This window comes from Bombus vosnesenskii, unplaced genomic scaffold, assembly GCF_011952255.1.
Source record: "Bombus vosnesenskii isolate JDL3184/JDL3185 unplaced genomic scaffold, Bvos_JDL3184-5_v1.1 scf7180000013306, whole genome shotgun sequence".
NCBI lineage: Eukaryota > Metazoa > Arthropoda > Insecta > Hymenoptera > Apidae > Bombus > Bombus vosnesenskii.
Genome location: NW_022882955.1, coordinates 31,354 through 50,260, shown reverse-complemented (window position 1 = coordinate 50,260; position 18,907 = coordinate 31,354). Strand labels below are relative to the sequence as shown.

At 31.0% G+C, this 18,907-nt stretch overlaps 2 protein-coding genes across 4 annotated transcripts; one reads left to right on the top strand and one right to left on the bottom strand.

Annotated features, from left to right (window-relative positions):
- Positions 1-336: 336 nt before the first annotated feature.
- On the top strand, positions 337-6,153 carry LOC117234667 (probable methyltransferase-like protein 15 homolog). Of its 2 annotated transcripts, XM_033496100.1 has the most exons (6): positions 337-590; positions 810-1,365; positions 1,451-2,442; positions 2,529-2,754; positions 2,851-4,344; positions 4,561-4,724. In XM_033496100.1, exons 1-5 carry the CDS (start codon positions 496-498, stop codon positions 3,628-3,630), a joined length of 2,649 nt encoding a protein of 882 aa, XP_033351991.1. In that variant the 5' UTR covers positions 337-495; the 3' UTR covers positions 3,631-4,344; positions 4,561-4,724. The 2 variants fall into 2 exon arrangements, with proteins under 2 accessions (XP_033351991.1, XP_033351992.1); XM_033496101.1 differs by lacking the exons at positions 337-590; positions 810-1,365; positions 1,451-2,442; positions 2,529-2,754 and having other exon boundaries at positions 3,637-4,344; positions 4,561-6,153.
- An 80-nt stretch (positions 6,154-6,233) lies between these two features.
- LOC117234666 (C-1-tetrahydrofolate synthase, cytoplasmic) lies at positions 6,234-13,430 on the bottom strand. Of its 2 annotated transcripts, none has more exons than XM_033496098.1 (13): positions 13,390-13,430; positions 12,235-12,300; positions 11,049-11,384; positions 10,433-10,525; positions 10,097-10,238; positions 9,624-9,735; positions 8,598-9,163; positions 7,929-8,232; positions 7,638-7,855; positions 7,094-7,557; positions 6,760-7,012; positions 6,492-6,677; positions 6,234-6,425 (listed from the first exon to the last, which is right to left on the bottom strand). In XM_033496098.1, the coding sequence occupies exons 1-13, from the start codon at positions 13,413-13,415 to the stop codon at positions 6,336-6,338; spliced, it is 2,856 nt and encodes a 951-aa protein (XP_033351989.1). In that variant the 5' UTR covers positions 13,416-13,430; the 3' UTR covers positions 6,234-6,335. The 2 variants fall into 2 exon arrangements, with proteins under 2 accessions (XP_033351989.1, XP_033351990.1); XM_033496099.1 differs by lacking the exon at positions 13,390-13,430 and adding an exon at positions 12,378-12,503.
- Positions 13,431-18,907: the final 5,477 nt, after the last annotated feature.

The following is an 18,907-nucleotide window of genomic DNA, read 5'->3' as shown; positions in this document are numbered from 1 at the left end:
TTGGTCTAAAATCTAAAGATTCTTACATCTTTGTAACATCATTATTTCCATATCAACCGATTCCGACCAAAATTTAACAATTTCTTAAACTGATAATATAATACTGAAAAAATGATACCACAAATAACTAGCATTCCGAGTACAACTTCAGATTAGCATAATCTTATATCATATTAATAAGTAGAAAGTAAAACAGAGTTTTATGTGTAAAAATATATAGATAATAATCATCTATGGTAATAATAGAAATTTAATCCTCGGAAGATAAAATCAGTATTCAGTACAAATCGAAAATACCTAGTTAGTTAACGCCATCTTTTAAGTATTGCTAGAATTATAATTTCTGTACATGAAATCATTGTCTGTGATCAAATAACACAGCTACTGACAACATCTCGATAATAAATTTAATATAATACATTAGTCTATAGATCTAATGAAGAAATTAGCAGAAAAGTACATAAAATTTATCATTTTTAAATTAAAGTGTTCAACATGAAGATAGTTTGCGCTGCCAAAACTTGTAAATACTCTTTGGATAATGAAGACTCGACAAATGTCAAATTCATTCACTTTCCGAACAGTGATACGTAAGTCTTGTCGAATTATAAATTAATCACTACTTAAAAATAATATTTCATTCATTATACTAGTCGTAGTTATACATATTTTTAATTTGCAAGCAAATAATATTTTTCATTATCATAATAATCATTATGTAAAATAATATACTTAATTAGTAGTCTTTCTTTATTTATTGGAAATTAAATATTTTGTTTTATAACTTGTTATAAATTATTTTCTTTCAGTTCAAAAATATGGGCACATCAGTGTGATAGAACGGATCTTCTAATGAAATCTAATGAAGAATTGTATTCAAATTATTATATATGTTCTCATCATATAGAAGATCGTTATTTCATAAATAAGACAGATCCTGTGATAGTGGATCAACATGCTATTCCAACGTTATTTGAATCTGATATTATTGCTGGAAAAGATTCAAAAAATGTCTTTGATAAAAATGAACAAACAGAAATAACTGATAATGTTATGTTATCATATTGTGATATGGATGTTGAAATGGATCAGTATCATGAAATCAGTATTAAATTTTCAAATTTATGTAGAATATGTGAAGAACCATGTTTCGATGGTATAGAAATATTTTCACTGAAAGGAATAGATCTAAGGCTAAGAGAAAAAATAAGTTTACATTTACCAATCATGGTTGATATGGAAGATATAATGCCACAGAAATTGTGCATGAATTGTTATAATAAATTAGAAGTTGCACATTCGTTAGTTATAACATCTTTAAGAACAGACATGAGGTTGAAAAAATTTTTGAATATTAATGCAGAAGTAAGTAGCTAGTATATATAACTTAACATTTAACTACTATATATGTATCATAATATTAAGATCAAATGTATATATTATTTTACAGCTAAATTATGATCATAAGTATAGTGCCATAGCAAAAAAGTGTTCCTTAGAAATAGATGAAGAAATGTCTATGAATGAAACAACTGATGTTACACCTGTAGAATTATCTTCTAGCAAAATGAATGAAATTTCTATGAATCAGGAAGTTCCTAAAGAATTTAGTGACTTGGAAAATACCAATATGCAAAAAGATAGTTTTCAAAATAGTATAAGAAAGGAAGTGCAATCTGAATTAAATAGTTTTATTGCATCACATAATGAGGAAATTAAAGAAGATGAATGTACAGATAGACTAACAAAAAATTATTCAGATAATGAAATATTAAATAATGAAATTCAATGCTTGTATTGTAAAAATATGTTTAAAACACAAGAGATGTTTGAAAACCACAAAATGTTGTGTGATGGAGGAGAAATAGTTGTACAGAAGGAAAAAGAAGCTAATAATAATATGAATGATAAAGAATCCAATAATATAAAGATAATGAACTTTCAATTTATAACAAAAACTTGTAATGTTTGTCATGAAAATTTTGAAACTGAGAAACACTTTGTTGAACATAAACTTTCGTATTGTAAATTTCTTCAAGTAAAAGATTATCAAATTACTGATAAAATAATTATGAACAAAGAACAGTGCAATAATCATAAAGATTTCTACAATACCAATAATCCATCGATGGAAACCAATAAAAAATGTGGCCATTGTGGTTTGATTTATATTACTAAAAAGGAATTATTAAATCATATTATGGACTGTCATGAAGGTCAACTTCTATTTAAATGTATCATATGTGATAGAAGCTATGAAAAGTGGTCTAGTTTAGATGTACATGAAGCCACTCACAGAATAGATAAACCTTATTTATGTGATTTATGTGGGAAGAGTTTTAAACATTCCAATAATTTAAGAGGTCATAAAAGAACTCATTTAGATGATTCAAAAAAGAAACGACACATTTGTGACATTTGTGGAAATGCATTCAGATCTAGGTAGCATTTTAAAACTTTTAAGTACTATATCATAAAGTAAATCATTAATTTTGTATTTTTCAATAATTGTTAAATATGTAATTCAGATTTCATTTGGGAGAACATATGAATCAACATAATGGAAATAAACCTTACTCCTGTGAAAAGTGTGGCAAAGCTTTTTACAAAAGAATACAACTAAGACAGCATAAACTTTCTCATGGTTTGAATAAACATGTCTGTCCAATTTGTGGTACAGCTTTCAATCGTAAAGGAAACATGAATACACATCTTAAACGTCATAACAGTGGAAATGGTATATATACATGTAGCGTAAGTATACCATTATTAGAAACAAATTAATAGCATTCGAAATTAATAATTCATAGCATTCAGTATTACGTAAAAACATATGCATTTTATTTCTAGATATGTACACACACATGTAAATCAATGAGTGAGTTAAAGTTACATAGAAAAAAACATATAGAACAAGATACTATAGAAAATATAGAAAAAAAACATATCGATAAACCTACATGGAAATGTAAGAGTTGTGACCGAATATTTTCAACTCGAGCGGTATTATTAAATCATGAACGTACACATAAAGAAGATAAAATAAGTATCGATTGTAATATTTGTGGGAAAAAATTAGCAAGCAAAAATTCTCTGGTGTATCATAAAAAATCCATTCATTCTTCTGAGAGACCGTATATGTGTCAATATTGTGAAGAATCGTTTGTTTCCAAAGAATCACGTCTTATACACGAAAGAATACATACCGGAGAACGTCCTTACGTTTGCAAAATATGTAAAATGGAATACAAATGTTCAAGCAATCTTAATCAACATATAAAAATTCATTCTGGGATTAAGCCTTATATATGTATATATTGTAATAAAAGTTTCACGCGTAGAGGAACGTTAAATGTGCATGAGAGAATACATACTGGAGAGAAACCATTTGCTTGCGAAACGTGTGGTAGAACATTTTCTCAAAAAAATGATATGATCAAGCACACTAAAACACATAATGCCAAATCGTTGTCTTGCGAACAATGCAATGAAGTTTTCACAAGGAAGAAAGATATCCTAAAGCATATTGCTTTGCACGAACAAAATAATCCTATAATTCAGGAGTATGTAGAGATACAACAAGAAATAGAACCTTACAGTGTGGATATAGCATGCTCCGAATTTGAATAATTTTTTTATGTATGAGATAATATAAATATTAGGTACTAAGATAATTTATGCATGTAGGTACATAAATTTAGTTAACAGATTTCGCCTGCGTTTAGTTTCAATTTCAACTACCGCTGCTAATGTCGTATTTATCTTGAGTCGATAACGTTACATGTGATATGAAGTTGGTAAGGGAATCACCACCATTTTTGTAAATAGTAAAAATTGATTTGTATATTTGCTCAGGGATTTACCTCGATCACGTGATACAAAACCCTTTAATACGTTTGGTTTATTTTATTTTACACTTATTCATGATAGTTGGTGATATGTATTTAAAAGTGACTAACTTTTTGTAAATTGGTACTTTATCACATTATTATTACTATTTTTACTAACATAAATCATTATTGCGCGACTTTGCCAGTTTCATATTTGTCTATCTCAGATAAAAAAATAGATATGAACTTTTCCGTAGAACCGTACAATTAAATAGGTTCTTGTCTATGCTAGTGTGCAATCAAACAATACAGATCCCTAATTATATAGGTTCTTGTATATGCTAACTTTAGTTGACCTCAGCACTTGACCGCATGGTGCAGCACCTGTACTGAGAAATAACTAGAATTACGGGCGTGAGCATTCTCGTTTCCTCTCTGTTATTACTATGGGTACATATAGAAATTATATGAAATTATTAGAAACATGGCCCGTGGATAATTCTAAACCTGGCAGGTAATTTTGTTAAATAAACTAAATTTGACTATTTTTTCCTTCCTCATAACCTATATTCAGGTTAGATTTAATATTTTAAATAGTTATGGTTATAAATGCTTTGATACTGTATACAATTAGTTATATGTTTTATAGTATTTGAATATGTTATTAATTTTATACCTAATTATTGTAATTGTTGCTATAAAATATAATTATAATTTATATGTATTTTAGAGACTTAGCTCAGCATATTCGTGATCAATTAAAACTTGCTTTTGCAAAGGGTGAAGCTAGTGAAGTAAATCGTGAGCAATGTGACCGTTATTACATGAGTTTGAAGAGACTTTCTTCCAATCATTATGGACAAATGTATAGCCGTACACTTTCAAGTACTGCTAGTGGATTAACAAAAGATCAATGTAATTTATTGCTTACACCAGAAGCACAGGAGTACTATTCAGAAAATAGAAGAGAATTTTTTAAGAGTAGATTTTCAAGATTGTTCAAGAATATTGTTAAGAATGAAGCTAATAAGTAATATAATTCATGTATATAAATATTATGGCTTGAAATATCTAAGAAAGGATGTACATTATTTATTTTGGGCACATAATGATACAATAGATTTAATGAATAGTAGAAAATATAGCAAAATAGCAAACAAAACTGATAATACTATTAAAAATGTACCTCATGTGCCAGTTATGGTTAAGGAAGTATTACATTATTTGGAGCCATTACCAGGAAAAGTTTTTGTGGATATGACATTTGGAGCTGGTGGACATTCTACAAAAATTTTGGAATCTTCACCTGATGTAAAAATATTTGCATTGGATAGAGACCCTGTTGCATATCAATATGCACAAATTTTGTCAGAGAAATATCCTGGACAAGTAATACCTTTATTGGGGAGATTTTCTGAATTGCCACAGTTGCTTTGTAAATATCGGGTAAATGTACATAGCATAGATGGCTTCTTGTTTGATTTTGGTTGTTCATCTATGCAATTTGATATTGCTGAAAGAGGATTTTCAGTGTCAAAAAATGGACCTTTAGATATGAGAATGGATGGATTTAGATGCCCATCAGAACCTACAGCTAGTGAAGTTTTAGAGCAAATAACAGAATCAGACTTAGCTTGTGTGTTAAGAATTTATGGTAATGAAAAGTATGCTAAAAAAATTGCACGTGCCATTATAGAAACTCGATATAATTTTAGAAACTTAAAAACTACACAAGAATTGGCTCAACTTATTGAATCTGTGATTTCTGAAAAAAGACTTGATCAACTTGGCAGACATACTCATTGTGCAACAAAAACATTTCAAGCATTAAGAATTTTTGTAAATAATGAATTAAATGAGATTAACTATGGTATTATTATTGCTGGGTCATATTTAAAAACGAATGGTCGTTTAATAACAATATCTTTTCATTCTCTGGAAGACACAATCGTTAAAAGGCATATGTCAGGAAACATAATAGAAACTGTAGCTAATGTGTTACCATTAAAATATTTAAATTATGGTAAACATTATAGTTCAACTGAAATGGAAGATTTTAATAAAACACCTTGGAAAATGTTGCATAAACATGTAATAACACCTACACTGGAAGAAATAAATGCAAATCCAAGATCGCATTCTGCAAAGTTACGAGCTATCTGTAAAATAGCTTAAATTACTGTCAGATTTTAAAGTTGACACTGTAGATACGAATAAATATTTCCATTCATATCTTTTTTTAAATACAAAATATTTATTGGATCTTTGACAATATATGTACATTGTATCATGTGTAAACAAAGAAATAAAGAGTTACAATTTAGAGATGCAAAAATGTACAAAATATTCAAGGTAAAATATATTTTATAATACTTCATACATGAAACAAATCACAATTTAGAATCCATTTTTTAATTTTTATTCACAAAGATATGAATTTGCATAAAAACCTGTAGTCTAATTGTAAATCATGATAACGTTTATAACATTGTAGACGTAACATACTTAAAATAAGCCTTCTATTTCATCTGTTTCACTGTTCCACTCCATGTCATAAATGCTTGGTCTTGTAGAAAGACCTGGCATCATCATTATCTAGAAATATAGTACATATTATAGTTACATATTATATCGTAATATTCAATAATCTGAAGTACTTACTTCTCCTACTATTGGTACTATAATGCCTGCTCCTACTGACACAAATATATCAGTAATTTTGAGTGTGAAATCTGTAGGTGCACCTTTAATTGATGGATCACCCGTTAAAGAGTTTGATGTTTTTGCCATGCATAGCGGTAAATTATCATAATTTAATTGATTATACTTCTTTATTTTCTCCTGAACCTGTGTTCATAATTATTGATTGTACACATAATTGTGTAAATTTTATATCAAACAAGAATTTTCTACAAAATTGAGAGCTTACCTTGTCTGCAAGAACAACTTCTCCAGCTCCATACATTTCTTTGGCAATAATATTTATCTTTTCTTCTATACCAATATTAAGATCATACAATACTTTGAAATTACTAACTTTATTTGTAGCAGCTATGACTGCATCAGCTAGTTCTGTGGCACCAGCACCACCCTCTGCCCAATGATTACATATAGCTGCATTAGTAGCACCACTTTCTATTGCTGCTCGTTTCACCAATTCTAATTCAGCTTGAGTATCAGTACTGAAATAATATTTTACGATTCTGTATTTACTACGCAAAAGTATTTACGAGGAAAATTATTTACCTTTATGTAAAATTTACCTGTGAACATTAATGGCAACAATAACTGGAACACCAAATTTAATTCCATTACTGATATGCTTCTGAAGATTCGGAAGACCTTTCCTAACTAAATCAAGATTTTCCTCGAGATATTCTTTTTTTAATGGAACGCCAGTCTTTACCGGAGGCCCTCCACCATGCATCTTCAATGCTCTAACAGTTACAACAAGCACAACAGCGTTTGGCATATGATTAGATGTTCGACATTTAATGTCAAAGAATTTCTCCATACCGATATCAGAACCGAATCCACTTTCGGTTACTACGATACCTTCCGGTCCAACTAATTTTAATGCAATAGCGTCTGCTATGATGGAGGAACAGCCGTGAGCAATATTTGCAAACGGTCCAGCATGAATCATTACCGGCGTTCCTTCCAATGATTGCATGAGTGTTGGCTCAATAGCATCTTTCAATAAAATTGCCATTGCTCCAGTCACACCCTAAATGTATGTATATATTATTACCGAGCACTAGAATGAAATATTTGCAATTTCATAATTTGGATAATAGATATACTAACGAAATCTTCGGCAGTTAACGGTTCTCCATCTTTGTTAAAAGCAACTACTATATTGCCGAGTCTTCGCTTCATATCATCGACGCTAGTTGACAATGCAAGTATTGCCATTATTTCCGAAGCAACAGAAATGCGGAATGATGTTTCTCGTGTTCTACCTTTCTCGGTCGGACTTTGACCAATGGTAATCTTCCGTAAATATCGATCGTTTGTGTCGACCACTGAAATAAGTAGATTTGTGTAAAAAACCGTATCGTTTTTTTAATCTTTTGTGCATGATGTGTTCTATGTTACCTCGAGTCCAAGTAATGTTTTCTGGGTCAATATCTAATCTTGCGAATCTTCTCCTTTCTTCTTCCGTTAAACTATTTGGATCGGTCTTTGTGATACCTAGTTTTTTTAAACGTCTTAATTGTATCTTAGAAAATTTCCTTTCATTTTTGATAGTTGGTACAAGATGATCGTAAAGGGACTGATCACTTTGAGTACATTCGTGGAAATATCGAGTATCAATTTGTGCTGCTAATAGATTATTCGCTGCGCTTATGGCGTGGATATCACCAGTTAAGTGCAAGTTAAATTCTTCCATAGGAATGATCTGAAAATTGTATTATATTACTTATATCTTTTTATTTGATAGTATGCTTTGATATTTTTTTCATTATTGTTTCTTCTTTCATCTAAATCATACAATTTTATGAAGAAATTAAAATATTTATAGTACGACGATGAACATCTCTCTTGTTTCGTTCCTGATTTGTGTAATGAGTTTTTATAAAGTATTTATCATTCTAATACATCTTTTACGTCGAAAAAGCATTGAAAAACAATATGTGTCTTCTTTTTACTTACATCTTTTAATAATTAGTGGGTTAATGAAATTTTACATGTTAATGCTAACGTGATTGGCAGTAAGATTAAGTTGTATACTTTAAAAATTTTTTTAATTTCAATAGACAATACCTGTGAATATCCTCCACCAGCCGCTCCTCCTTTAACTCCAAAAGTAGGTCCTTGACTAGGTTGTCTCAGAGTTGCAAATGAATTCTTTCCTTTGAACGCTGTTAATGCTTGCACCAAGCCTAACGACATTGTACTTTTGCCCTCACCAAATGGTGTTGGCGTGATACCAGCAACTACCACGAGTTTTCCATTTGGTTGGTTTTCTAATCGTTTTAAAACTTTCAAGCTGATCTTTGCTTTTGTACTTCCATAAGGACTAATTTCATTAGGAAGTAAACCAATTTCCTCGGCTAAACTCGTGATTGGTTTAGGTTCCTGATTTCTTGAAATCGTTATGTCGTTAGGTACCGGCTTTTGGGGATTGACTTTTAAAATTTTTAAATTCCATTTTTTGTTTAATACTTTCTCTGCTGTTCTTTGTGCAGATATTACTGTGTTTTTCATTAACATAGCAACGGTCATTGGACCAACACCACCAGGTACGGGCGTGATATAAGAAGCTACTTTAACAGCTTCATCATAATCTACATCGCCCACCAAACGTTGTCCACTTTTTTTTGTAGGATCTGAAAGAATTCTTCAGATTATTATTTTATAAATGAATTCAATGACTTTATAATTATTGCATTTAATTGTCCGGCGCTCTCTCGCTATTTTCGATTGAATCGTATTTTTTTATCGTTAAAAAATTTCATTAAAAAAAAATTGCTACCGATTTTCGTGAATCGTCGTTTTAATTGTATATTACAATTCTTCTTAAGACAGTAAAAATCTTCTTCGTTTCAAGATTACGAAATACAAAATTTGAGGATCGCAACTATGTTGATATAAAGAGAAGGTACCTGCGTTAAATATACTTTTCATAACAGTGATAATTGTTGAAACAGTAATAATTTTCATAACAGGAATTATAACATTAAGTACAATAATTATTGCAAGTTTAACATTAATAATACACAATTTTAAGGGAAATAATATTGATGGGAGAATAATATCAATGAATGCAGTACGTGAAATTATGTCTACCTGGAATGGAATTGATTCCGCAATCGATTACGACTGCACCCGGTTTAATCCAGCTTCCTTTAACCATCTGGGGTTGACCAATACCAACCACTAAGATGTCAGCTTGTGAAACCTTCAATCATAATCGAATATTCGATGTAAAATATAGTTAAAATTTTCTATATCTTCGTTTAAAAATTCGTAAAAAGCATAGTTAAAATGTTAATCTTATAAGTGAAAAATGTCTTATCTAGCATTTTTTATTTTTCAAGATATACTGAAATATTGTAAGCTATCTATCTTTTTACCCTTTAAGCAATGTTGTATTATACAAACTGTTACGAAATGACGACCAAATATTTTGAATTGAACGAAGAAAAACGAAGACACAAGAAATAATAAAACTTAATTCTTCTCAGGTATTTCAAAATGATACATAAATCATATTAACTAAGGAAGACAATATATTGATCCAATGGAGATAGAATACTTACAATTTGTGGAAGATCTCGCGTTTTTGAATGGCATATAGTTACAGTTGCGTTATGCCATTTTAATAATTCAGATATAGGTGTACCAACGATTTTACTTCTGCCTATAACTACAGCTTGAGCACCAGCGATCGGTACGCCGCTTCTACAAAACATTATTTCAATTATTTTGCATTAGATATCATCTTATACTTTATACAGGTACATAACTATCATGCGTAATCATTATATTTATCTATTTAAAAAGTTATTTCTTTTTAATTATCATGTTGTGTCCTTTTTTCGAATGGAAAACATAAGGAATTGTTAGCTGAAAAGAAAAAAACATTTTCAACATACTTTTTGATAAGTTCAATGCATCCATTTGGAGTGCATGGTAAGAATCCAGACATATCGCCAATGGCTACTCTTCCTTCGTTAATTGTGTTTAATCTAAAAAAATAGAGTATTTTAATATTCATTATTCTGTGCATAAGAGGAAATAGGCATTACTTCTTAAATACAGGTTAATGTTTGAATATTTTCCAATAACGCTGGATCGACGGAAATATTGTGACGTTCCCTAACAAAATAAGTAAAAAATTGTTATCGAGTTTGCTAGTGTTTAAACGGAAGGTTTTTAACGACTACGCTCTTATCATTTAATTCGAGATGTTTTGTGTCAAAGGTCACGTTACTGACGCGTTTTCTTGTATGTGTCAGCATTTATTTCTTACATTAAGTTATCCTAAAACACATTTTGCTTAATAAACTTGTCATTTAATAATAAATTTTTGAAAATTTCGTTGCGAACATTGATTAATTCATATTCGTATACGTGACTCGGTGCATAAAATATATTTAAAATGGATATTAATTATATTATTTTTTTTCAGTTTAAATGAACAGTATTTCAAAATTGAGCGCAGTATTAAAAAAAACTATTACATTGATTATGACAATCTGGAAAACTTACCCATCCACATCCTTTTCGGGCGATACTAAGTCGGTAATCATATGAGAATTAATTCTATTGATACTATCAAGCGGCATTTGTACGATGATACCGTGTATGTTTGGATCATTGTTCAATTTATTTACTTTGTTTATTAATTCTAGTTCTGTGACGGTATTTGGTAATTTGACATGATCTGTGATAATTCCAATTTCACTTGCCGCTTTTATCTTCATTCTTATATAAACATTTGAGTCTTCTCTGCCGCCTACTTGAACGATCGCTAAACCAGGTACATAATTTGGTAATTTCTCACTCAATGCTCTCACATCTTTCTTTAGATCTTCACGAATTTCGCTAGGAAAGTAAAAATTCATTATAATATGATTTGAGAAAAATAAAGTATTAAAATTTGTTCAGTTAATAATTTAGGAATGTATCTATTCAAATTTCTATTTTGTAATATATTTCAAATTAAATTGATTTCGTATACATATTTTGCTGATATTGACATTGATAATTAGAAATTTGAAATATTTTATTGGTAGAAATTTCCTATTTGTATATATATATATAAATTATATCATATATGTATGTACGAATTATATATATATATATATATAATTCGATAATATTTTTTAGAAATACGTAGATAAATTAATATATTCATATGTATATCTACATTTTCGATATCGCATCTCTTACGAATATTTAAATTTGGCGCTTCTTAATGCAGATATATATATCCATGCTTTCTAAGGGTAATGTACAATTAAATGTCTTACTAAATATCAAGGATTTCATTTCAATAATTATTTGTATTGTAATGAACGCTTTTTTTTTATTATGTAATCAAGTCACAAAAAATATACATAACCTCACATAGGGAAAGAGGCATACTTTTATAAAGCATATAATTATTAAGAACTGGTTTAAGAATTAAATTATAAAAGATAGGAAAGTCAGTACAATGAATAGTATCGACCTCTATGTAACTATGAAACACTCGGAAAATTAATTTAAATCGTAATTTCTATTCGAATAGCTTTTGTTTTGAAATTTGAACCACGTGTAAGATCAGATCGATAAATTATTTCGAGGATCTATTCTGAAAGCTGTAATACATTCTATTTGAATAGCTACATACGAATTAAGTATGCTCTTTTTATTGTTTAAAGCTTATTTTTGATAGCTTTTAATAACTTACCTTGCCAATTTAGTGCCGGATAACACAATTCCTCGTGCATCTGTCGACATGATTCTGTGCACGAATCTATAATCACACAAAAGAAATTACTTTTACTTAATTTTTCACTGTACAAATTAATCGCTGTGTAAATTAAGACGTACAGATCGATACGATCAACATGAATTTACTGGAAGACCGACACTGTTCGAATGAACAGTTTAAGTGCAGGCAACCGGTTTACAAGCGATTCGACTCGTGACTCCTGAATACTCATGTATATATCACGTATAAGTATATATCTTTGTAGTGATATCGTTATGCGAGTTGTTCACACATTGAAGCACCTAATCGATCATTTAAACGTTTATACCCACTCGAAACTTGAGTAAAATGTAATATGTAGAGCGTGTGTGTGTTAATATCTGCAATAAGATAAAAATTAACCCAAATAAATGTCCTAACAATTACTTTATTTTACCGAATAAAGAACCAACCCCCAAAGTCTGTCTTCACAATTAAATAAATTCTGTCAGACACCTCGGACTTTACTTAGACAAGAAACCAAACTGAAGAAAACACATTCAAGGGAAAATAAAACAAATAAAAATTACTAAAAAATCAGTATAGTGTGGTATATTAGGCTTAAAATAAGAAACTCCGAATTGAGCAGAGACAACAAATTCTTAATATATAAAACCATTATTAAACACGTATGAACATATTCATTACAAATCGGGAGTATGGTGGTCAAGTGAGACTTCAAAAAATAGAAAATCTAAATATAGGTATAATGTAAATAAATGTATTTAAAAATGGAAACCAAACTATCATCTTAAGATTCATCCTCAAAGCGTTGACTTTTATCAGAATCGATGATATAAGGAAAGTGTTAAAAATTCCCACAGTTGAAGAAACTACATGACACACCACAGCACATAAACAATCGCACAAACCCACTTACTAAAAACTGCTACACAAACTCCGATTTATTAATGCTCACGCACTAACACATTACACACGCACATGTAACAGTAGTAGAACGTTTCACTAATTCCCGATAATTGTATCGGAATGCACACGATTCTTTTTAATCTTTAAAAAAATATACTTGACGATTAGGAAGACAAGAGTATGAAGAATTTGAAAGAGTATTATAAGAAATATTATTCTTACCTGAAAGTTTGCAGTATTCGTGCCATCTGGTGGAATTAAGATGATGATCCGGTAGAGACTAATGAATCATTAACAAATATGATCTCCATGGGGGGTAAGGAAATACATGCAACAAACAAGAGAATAATGTTCACCGATAATTTATATCGGAACTGTAGTTGATAAACTTTGATCTCCATTATTTAACATGCATCTATAAAGACAATATTATTATCTTTACGAGATGCAGAGTATATACGAGTAAAATAATTTCTTCTTAAATTATCGATATTTTGTATTCGTAATAATAAGTTTTTGTCTGAATATAACAGAATTACAATGTTGAACATGAATGAGATAACAGTGAATGCATTTTCGTAATACTTATGTACGTCGATATGAAAATGAATCTAAATGTTACGTATAGTCGGTGTAAAAAGTAGTAGTGTAGCCTTTAAAATAGAATTTTTTTAAATTGGACTAAACAACTCGATTTATTTGGAGAATCTGGGAAGATTAGTTTACTAGTAAAAAGACTTTTGGAAAAGTTGCAATTGTTCGGAATTGCGAAGAAAGAAGTAAAGGTTGTGCTTCGTATCTTTTTTATCGAAATCGATTGATGTGGTAACAAGTGACAGTCATCGAAAGAAAGAAATGCAAAGAAATGCAAAAATCTTTACATTTATTACAGTTTATACACCGAAAGTCGTGAAGAAGTGCGATTTTCACTATTTTTAGCCGTTTGTAGCTCATAACGACGTTTATCGATTTCAATAAAATTTTCAGCATGTATATGACTGGCATAAATCTTCAAAATTTATTGTTTATAAACATAAAAAAGATGTAAAACGCTTTCTCTTTTTTCTTCGCGATTACGAACAATAGCAACTTTTCCAAAAGTCTTTTTACGCTTCATCTAGTAAACTAACCCTCCTCCTAACTTGTCTAAAAAACTCAAATCATTTGATCTAACTTTAAGAAAGTTATTCTGTTGTAAAGAGCATGAATACTTTCTACGTCAACTATATTTACTGTATATATATATATTTATATTCGTTTTCAATAAATAACTGACGGATATATGATTGATTGTGAAATCTTACTATATGTTGATAACTAAATGATTTATTAAATCTTATCATAGACGTCAAAACTTCGTAATAAATTCTTGTAATACGATGCTAAAAATAATTAATTTCCTAGTCAAACGAAATATAACTAGTACATATTTCAATATTTTCAATATTCACTACACAAAATTCGAGAATTTCATATCCTATTAATTAATATTTTAAAAATCTATGTATCTATAATATAATCAACGAATTTTAGAACAGGAATAATCGAATATACATATAGTGCCTCTTAATTAGTGAATTCTGGTTTATTTTTCAAATACGAATTCGTATTATGATTTTAATTAATGTACGAGATACGATAATTATACTAAAAGTTTAAAATATTTATGATGAATTAAAATTGAAAATAATTGATGCGCGTCAAGCTCAGGCGGTAACTATACAGATTTAATACTTACTGAACTAAACCGTTAGTGTCTCCGTACAGCCTCGATACAGACTCGATACGAACTAACCATGGCTATTTATCTAACTGACTAACCATACGACTAGTTATGACTACCATCGACTACCACTGGCTACTATCCCGAACTTCTCCTCATTTCCCCTTTTCCCGGGTGCCGACGAAAGGGAAAGCTTTTTCCCGAGATGGGGATGGAAAAACTCATAAGCAATAAAACAACAAATTTTCTTTTCAAAGGCCCATGGGTTTGTTGCTATGTCCCAGTGTCTATTCTTTTACGACATTTTGTCCTCGGACACCGTCTCGCAGCTCATGCGGCCAACATCTGTGCATTAACTCCGGAACTTTCTCTACAGCCATGAGCCGCTACATAATTTTAGAAACGTTAAAAAAAGCTGATTTCTTATCAAATAAGTAATGAATTGTATTGTTTACTAACTTACTGCTTTATCTTCTAAGAACAATTGATTTTTATTTTATATTTATATTTGAACGAATAATTTTCAAAGAACACATAATATATATGTTTGTTAATACATGTTCATATTTAATTAAGGAAATATAGAAAGGCTCAAAGTTGTTTATACAGAGCTTTGGGAACAGTTCAAATTATACTACTCTCCGGAACTTTGCGGAGAACCGTGCAAAAACAGCTTGCTTTCCTCATTCTGTTCTGTGTTTCAAAACCCCACGAGTCGATAAACCCATCTAATTTACTGCGGACGTTTTCCAAGACTAAGCAAAAACTGAATTTAAGCTTCTTGATGTTACGACGGTGAATTTCGTCGTCGTATTATTAAAACTATACCCAAGTATTTTTCGATCTATAAACGATATAACATTTATTTAATATTGGGCAAATGACTGGTATATTAAACTTTGATCTATCGAACATTTTCTAAATAATTCATAATTTAACTTAATTAAATTTGTTACTTTGCATTCGCATCTTGCTTAAGTCGCATTATTCGTATTATTAAAACACGTACAATAAGTGTTCGTCGGTGATTAGACCTCTTAGTGTCTCGACAACTTGAAAAGACTATACGTTCGCTTCAAACGGCTCAATGAAATTAAGCGTAGTATGTTCTACGTCCTTTATCCGGTCTTCGCGCTGATTGGGGGATCTGTAATGTCATTAGGCCGTGGTCTTCAACTGACCGTTCCGCCGTTTCGTCATTCGAGGTTGGAGCAAACGGCGAAGATTAGTAAGATTAACCAAGATCCTCCTTCTGCGTGGCTTTCCGTGTTCTCAGAAGGGCGGAAGCTCGACGAAGAAGCGTGAATCGTGGCTACGTCTCTGATATTTCAGATTTCCCCTGTGCTTCGGACAAAACGGTCCTGATCTGTGTTTCCATCTTTATTGCTCTTTCATCGAGTTCAATTGCGTTTTCTCTAATTAAAGGTAGTTCTCGTAGAGATTTGGTTAATGCGATACCATGAATTTTTAACAACATCTGCACTACCGCTCAGATAATTACAATGACTACAAAAGATATTTGTATTTCTTCCTCAGGTTCTATATTTTATTCTCATAAAATTTTCTTAATCGTATGGAAGTATACTACCAAGTGATATGAAATTTAATATACTTGGATCTAATTAATTAATTTGTACATGTCATAACGAATACAATGGTGTGCAAATACTTTTTAACACTATACATATATACATAATGAATGATTTCATATCTATAAGAGCCAAACATAATGGAGCATTTCCGTTATTAACGTTCATTATCCTCGGCTGACTTAGTCATCAAGCTATAGATAAGATTAAAGTTTTTTGAAACTGATGGAAAGGCTGTCGAAGCGATAATATTTAAAATTAGTTAACACTTCCAAATATCGTGTAGTTTATCTTAATACATCATTGACAATGTTTTGAATAAACAACTTATATTTCATACGATGTATATACCTATATATATTCCTGTATATAGGTACATACCCATTTGTCGATTCCATAAGAATATATTAAGTAATAATTCGTTAATTATTAATTCGTCATTAATTTATATATTTGAACAATATTCATATAGTGTTAATATAAGTCGATAAAAATTTGGTGGACTGCAACCACTTTAATAGGGATTTCTGCTAATTGATAATATTCCATGAAATTTAGATGCATGTAAACGTTCGGATCGCTAACTGTTTAAGTACACTTTCAAGGCAACTCCCGGAGGATCTACGCTCGCACAAGTCTCGAATCTCGCGGGTCTTCGTAGCTTAAAGTTAATTAATATTTGACCGACGGTAGCAGGGTCGAAGATCACGTGGAAATTGGCGGTCTCTATGAAATTGCTGGATCGATGTAGCAATCGGCATCCACAATTTCTCGCCGTATGTAGATTTCCGTTAACTCTGTAATCTAAATGCTTTCCCTACATGAAACTGTTTATCGTCTTCGTATCGTCGCATGTGATTTACTTATCGAGGTTCTCCTTCTCCTTCTTTTAGCCAACCTGTCGATTCGTTTCCTCTCTGATACGACCCTACGACTCAATCTTGATTCTGAAGATCTGCCTCGGGCAATCTTATGCAAAATCAATATTACCCTAACTTCCATTTACCCTTCATACTGTAGAAATTGTTTGCCCATTTTGTTATTCACAGTGAATTGATTATTTTAATGTACATCGTTGGTTCAGTGATTCGTAATTGAAGTATTACTTTTGTTGAAAGCGACGTTGGTTTCCACGATATTTCTTTCGACAAGAAGTAGTAGGAAAGATTTTAAAATTTGTCCAACAGGTTTTGTTAGTCCGGTTACACCGGAACAGTAACCGGAATAGATCGAATGCTCCATTATGTGGAAGAGTAAGGTGAACGTTAGGATATTCTTTTGTATCTCTATTGATCGCTATATGATATTTTCTTATTTTAAATGAACAAAGCAACAACTATAGTAAAAAGTATTTGTGTGATTAAAAGAGTGCGATATGAACGTAATCCTGTAATTCGATCTTTAAGCTTTACGTATCTTAATCAGAATCTGAATCAGAAATAACGTATTAAAACTCGAATAACCGTTTTAACAACTAAAAATTATTGTGATTCTAGACGAAATCAATATTCTCTCGTTCGCGTACGGTAAAAATATAAGAATTTTTCCTCAAATTTATCTTTCATTCGCTCTATGTTTACCGCAAATATGCTCATTGTCCCAATAAAAAAAAAGGTGTTACATTTAGAATTAATCTTTAACTAGCGAAGATTTAGAGAAATGTATAGCAATTCGATAGACGATGAGAAAAGATATTGTACTATTATTTCGCTTACTATATTCACTCTCTTGTAACAGCCGTTCCGAAACGAACCTAACTTCTTAATTCGTCCGTAAACATTGATTGTATGCTCTGTTAAACCTTTCACGTAGTTAATGTTCGATTAAATTAACTAAAATTGCCGTTCGTGAATCTATTTATATGAATTTCTACTATATGAAATTATTATATTATATAGCGGGGAGAATCAGTGGATTCTTATTACACGCACTCTAATTTAAAGTATCCTCCAATAAAATCATATAAATGAAGTTCCACAAGTAACATTCAAATCACGAATATCATTACTAACCTTCTTCGATTCTTCTATCGATCCCCATTATCCAGTGCATCTTCATCTCGTAGGCCATGCTCTCCCTACGCTCTTTCCAAGAGGCTTGGATTTGATTTTCGTTTCACTTTCCATCTCTCGACCGGTTTCTTTATCTCCCGCTTTCTTCGTTGCTTCTACCAACGCTGATACAAGTCGAACCGGTACCGGTTGAGCGTTTAGGTTCGAACGAAGGGTGCTGCTTGATGGTAGAAGAGGGGGTGAGTTTGTAGCTTCGTCGTGGAATAGGTACGTACAGATTCCAACTTCTGCGGATAGTTAAGCTTAAGGGTTCTACGGAGAAACTAGCCTTGGGGTGACTGGGGCCACGGATGATCAGGGCTGAAGTAAACTGGCGCGGAGAGGCTATAGGGGGAGGGGGAGAGGAGTGAGGCCGA

Coding starts and splice junctions, on each gene's coding strand:
- LOC117234667 (XM_033496100.1), top strand. CDS start 496: ATGAAGATAGTTTGCGCTGCCAAAACTTGTAAATACTCTTTGGATAAT. Junction 591..809: donor CACTTTCCGAACAGTGATAC/GTAAGTCTTGTC, acceptor ATTTTCTTTCAG/TTCAAAAATATGGGCACATC. Junction 2,443..2,528: donor GGAAATGCATTCAGATCTAG/GTAGCATTTTAA, acceptor TATGTAATTCAG/ATTTCATTTGGGAGAACATA.
- LOC117234666 (XM_033496098.1), bottom strand. CDS start 13,415: ATGGCACGAATACTGCAAACTTTCAG. Junction 10,526..11,048: donor CCCGAAAAGGATGTGGATGG/GTAAGTTTTCCA, acceptor CTATTTTTTTAG/ATTAAACACAATTAACGAAG. Junction 7,558..7,637: donor CGTTAACTGCCGAAGATTTC/GTTAGTATATCT, acceptor ACATACATTTAG/GGTGTGACTGGAGCAATGGC.